Genomic DNA, 4,574 nt, shown 5'->3' on the forward strand with positions numbered 1-4,574 from the left:
CACAACTTAAGAACAAATCTGTGCGTACGAACGGTTCTTGCATGAGGCCAAATGTTTTTATCAGCATCATGTGACTCAAAAGCCGAGAAAAACTAACAGTAATGATGTTTATCGTTACTCAGTTTATACCAGGAACATGCTGAGAGTTTTCCCCATGATGCTGTTGAAGAGGTCGAGGGCGGAGTTTCCGATCACCATGAAGAAGTCCGACAGGAAGAGGAACTCTCTGCAGCCGTTGTCCAGCAGAGCGTAGTGCTGACTGCGGAACAACGTCTCGTAGGGATACTGAAAAAAACACACAAACAGGACAGGAAGGATTATTTTCTTCTCTGGCTCGGAATAGTTTTGATGTTTTGACCTTTTAGGTTCAAAATGCTTTACCTGTCTACTATTATAAACATGTAAATGTTCTCAATAGAAGTTAATACCTTTTACTCTGAAGTAACTCCTGTTTCTGTTTAAAAAAACAACAACATTGCTTCTACAATTTATCCTTTCACAGACTGTGATTTCTCTCAGAGTGCAGCTTCACAGTATTTATAGCTGTTTAAACTCATGAAAATATGGTATAAAAATAATAAGTAAAACATTAAAGGATCAGTTTTCTAAAAAGACAGACGCAATTTGCATATTACATTAACGTACTACTGCTTATAATGAAGATAGTGATAATAACTAGGGGTGCACGGTAATGATCGGCCCGATATCAGGGAATTATGACGTCATACTTATCGATCCGATATCATAACAAACAGAACCGATAATATATGTACATTTGCCAGCGCGGCGACGAGAATGTGTGTTTATTTTTACCTGTTTTGGTCAAGCTGCTTCCCGTCCGACACGACCCGAGCAACGTTCAAGTTGCGTCGGAATAAACAACTTTCTCACTAGAAAAATAATTAGAATACTCCGTGCTGAAAAACAACCAGTTATTTTAATAATTATTAATATTATTTTACCAATAAACTCTGTATGTTACACAAAAACTTTACAATTATAAACATCGGAACAACTACTCCCAATTTGAGATCATGTAAAGTCCGTTACCTCCTGAATGCAGCACAAAGTCTGTTCTGCTGAAATGCTAACAACAAGCTAGCGTTCAAGAACTCGTCTGGACTTAAATAATTGCTGAGGCTTTTGACAAATCCAATAAAACTGCCAGAGATGACGCAGATCTCAAGCACAGTGTAACGATGGAAATGATGACAACCAGCCATTCACCCTCGTTAGCTCGAAGCTTTTATCACCAGAGAAACGTATCGTTATCGGTTCTTAAAACGAGTTATCATGCATCCCTAATACTAACGTCTCTTCTTTACATTGCAGCTCGATCATTTCAGTTTATTTATTTTTTAAACGACTCACCCTGCTGTCTCCTCTCTGAGCCGTGTGAGGAACCAGGATGGGCCCCTCCAGCTCTGCAGGACTCAGTATGGCCCCCCTCTGGCCCAGAGTGAAGATCGTGTTCCTGCTCTTCAAAGACGGTTTGGAGAAGAAACCTGCAGCTCCGAGTCAAGAAGCCTCAAACACTCGGAGGTTGCGTCAGTTTTACCAGGACCTGACAGCTGTCCTGCCTCAAGGATGTTTCACTTTACGCATTTAAAGCCTTCTAAACCGAAAAACTGATCTTTATATTGCGGAGAACTCTTCATCTACACTGAAAACGATGTAAATTGGTTGGCTGCTGAAGCCAGGCTTAAAATATTTTTGATTTATCATTTTGTTGGTCAAAACCAGGGGTCTGCAACCTGAGGCTCTAGGACCACATGAGGCTCTTTGAACCCTCTGCAGTGGCTCTAAAATTTTCTGTTTGTTTTTTATACCCACAACAGAAACCAATTTGTATGCAAATATTTGCTCAATACTACTAACACAAAAAGTAAAACCTGTAGATTAGCTCATGCTAGCCTGTTGTTTACTTAAACAATCCAGCTTATTGCTATGATCTTTCTCTCAAATCCATCAGAATTACCATTTAAAATTTTTGAAAACTACAGTACATAATAATAAGAATTAGAAAATAGTTTAGTTGTACTATTTTATGAAATTCGATATAAACTATATAAAGTATTTTTTTTGTTTACATGAAAATAGTCTTTTCATTTGTCCTAATGTGTAAAAATAATAATAAATATTAAAATTCACAGCACATTTTTTTAGTTTTATAATGTCACCTCCACTGGCCGTAAATGTTCCCAAAAAGGCCTCAAAAAGGCCTGTGGACCACCAGTTGATAATCAAAGTCGTAGCTTGTTTTGCGGCTCTGTCGAGGAGCAGAAATGGCTCTTTTGATCGTAAAGGTTGCAGACCCCCGGTCTAAACTTGAAGTGCAAAACTCAAGCCCCCAAACAGACATTAAAGGATATCTTTCTTAGCCGTGTCTTCCACTCCCATCAGGTCGTCTTTGTCTGCCACCTCCTCATACTGCAGCAGGAAACACAACCATCAGGTAACATTTAACATTTGTGCATTTAAACTACGGGTAAATCTCTACAGCAGACGGTTCTGCCAGTTGAAAACCTCAGATGTGGTWTAAGCTCAGACAAGTTGTGATCTGGTTGATTTGAATATGAAACTCACTAACCTGAACTTTCAGAAGTCTGCTGCTGTAGGATTTAAAGTAACTGTAGTAAATCTTGCTCATGGTGTCCACGTACTCGTCTCTGATCTCCTTGGCTACAGTTCTCTCGTTGGCCAAAAGGAACTGATAGAAGAATCTACAGCGGAACGAACAAYGAGGTTTAATGCTTTGTTTTCTACATTTTTACGTCACAATAAGAAAGAAACGTTATTTGGCTTCTGTAACACGACACTGAAGTGTCTGTTTCCGACATGCTCACCTGTACTTCAGCAGAGTGTTCTGTGGGATCTGATAGTTTGTCATGGGTTTCCTAAAGGAGTAGATCTTCTGAAGAATGAACTCTCTGATCTTTGTAACCGCCTAGGGAGGAGAAATGTCATTTTAATACTGTATCAGTGTGCACACATTTAAACCGCAAACTCATATCTAACTACACAAAAAGCCTGAGAGTCAAAAGAAAAAAAAGAGAAATCAAACAAAAATGCATCGTTTTGGAGAACTAAGAGTTGTTCGTTTCTTGATAATAGCGAACATCCACAATTTTCTAAAAATAAAACAAAAGAAAAACAGACTTTCAAAGTAATTCACCTTCACTTTAAGACGATCAACGATGTCCTGGATGTCGGAGCAGGCCAGAGTTTCTCTGAAGCTCAGCTCTTTGGCAAAGTTGATTTTGGAGTTGAGCTCATGGAGCTGCTCGAGAAACTCCTGCTCCGTCACTGGACTGTCCAGGATGGTGCTGCAGCAACACAAAAGAACATTAAAAAGGCGACACATTAATGCTTCACTTCACCTTTTCTTACACAAAACGCTGCTAAGAATCGTTTAAATGCATAGCACTCCGTTGTTGTTGCTTTTTCTCCCAGTACTGTTTGTGTTTTTCTGTGCAGTTGGGTATACTTACGAGATCATGGCTCCAGGCACCACCAGCTCATCCACCAGCTGGCTGAGGTGGCAGCGAACAGCCTGCCTGTTCTTCAGGCGGACGTTCATGCTGACCGACTGCTGCTGCAGGGTCTGGATCTCACTGCTGATGGAGGACAGGTCGCTCTGAAAGCCGCTCAGCATGCCCTCCATACGCTTTTAAATCAAACAAACAAAAAACACTTTAAGTTTTATATTAATAATTATTTTTAAAACGCATAGATGCTTTTAGAAAATACAAAAGACTTAAAACTACAAAGTGAGCCTAAATTTTGTCTCCTCTTACCTCCAATATGGAGTCGCAGGCAGTGATCTGGTTGTGTAGAAGAGCAATATTCTGACTTTCTTTAATATCTAGCAAAGAGTTCAAGAAACTACACAGAAAACCTCTGTAATCTTTAATTTCTGCCAGCAAAAGGCACAAACAATCCTTCTCGAGTTTAATGTGCACCACAATAAATTATTTAGTTTAATGGTAGTGAATGCAGCAGCATCATTTAGTCATTTAAAAATAACACAAAATCATCTCCAACTAATTTTAGCATCATTTGATGACAAACCAAGTGATGCTCCTCATTTTTATGGATATTAGGACAAAAAAGAAGCAATAACAGTGAGAGAATATAGTAATGCTTACTTAGCTGGTAAATATACATAAAGAAAAATACACCCCCCCCAAAAAAGAACAATAATCACAAATCTGCTAAAAGAACAACAGAAAATATGGAATGATGACGTCTAACATGTASGCGTTTATGCTGCGAGCTGCAAGGATACAATCTTTGATTGAGGCCTGTTCAATCTTCTGCAGCTCTGTTTCCACCTGCTTGGAATACTGACGCAGATCAACACCCTGAAAACAGACATAAAGGATGCATGATGTCACATAGTAATAGAATAGTTTAAAAATGCAAATTGATTTCTCAATCTCCCGATCTATGGTAAACAATCATTCAGTAAAAAATATCATTTTCAGTGATACAACCACGTGCAAAAATGATCAAATTGTTGCTTCCACATTCTACAATGTAAAAAATAGTAAAAAAAAATTTTCAACAGTTTA

General features: G+C 38.7%; 1 protein-coding gene across 3 annotated transcripts in view; it reads right to left on the reverse strand.

Moving 5' to 3' along the window:
- vps52 (VPS52 subunit of GARP complex) overlaps nucleotides 1-4,574 on the reverse strand; it is a 13,488-nt gene that overhangs the window by 6,792 nt on the left and 2,122 nt on the right. For all 3 annotated transcript variants that reach the window (XM_014023933.1, XM_014023932.1, XM_014023934.1), the window contains exons 4-12: nucleotides 4,289-4,364; nucleotides 3,798-3,865; nucleotides 3,492-3,667; nucleotides 3,176-3,326; nucleotides 2,847-2,947; nucleotides 2,591-2,723; nucleotides 2,373-2,430; nucleotides 1,372-1,505; nucleotides 130-285 (exon numbers count right to left, since the gene is read on the reverse strand). In XM_014023933.1, the coding sequence (XP_013879387.1) occupies nucleotides 130-285; nucleotides 1,372-1,505; nucleotides 2,373-2,430; nucleotides 2,591-2,723; nucleotides 2,847-2,947; nucleotides 3,176-3,326; nucleotides 3,492-3,667; nucleotides 3,798-3,865; nucleotides 4,289-4,364 (1,053 nt within the window). The remainder of the gene's footprint in view (nucleotides 1-129; nucleotides 286-1,371; nucleotides 1,506-2,372; nucleotides 2,431-2,590; nucleotides 2,724-2,846; nucleotides 2,948-3,175; nucleotides 3,327-3,491; nucleotides 3,668-3,797; nucleotides 3,866-4,288; nucleotides 4,365-4,574) is intronic.

Source organism: Austrofundulus limnaeus, unplaced genomic scaffold (assembly GCF_001266775.1).
Source record: "Austrofundulus limnaeus strain Quisiro unplaced genomic scaffold, Austrofundulus_limnaeus-1.0 Scaffold397, whole genome shotgun sequence".
Lineage (NCBI taxonomy): Eukaryota > Metazoa > Chordata > Actinopteri > Cyprinodontiformes > Rivulidae > Austrofundulus > Austrofundulus limnaeus.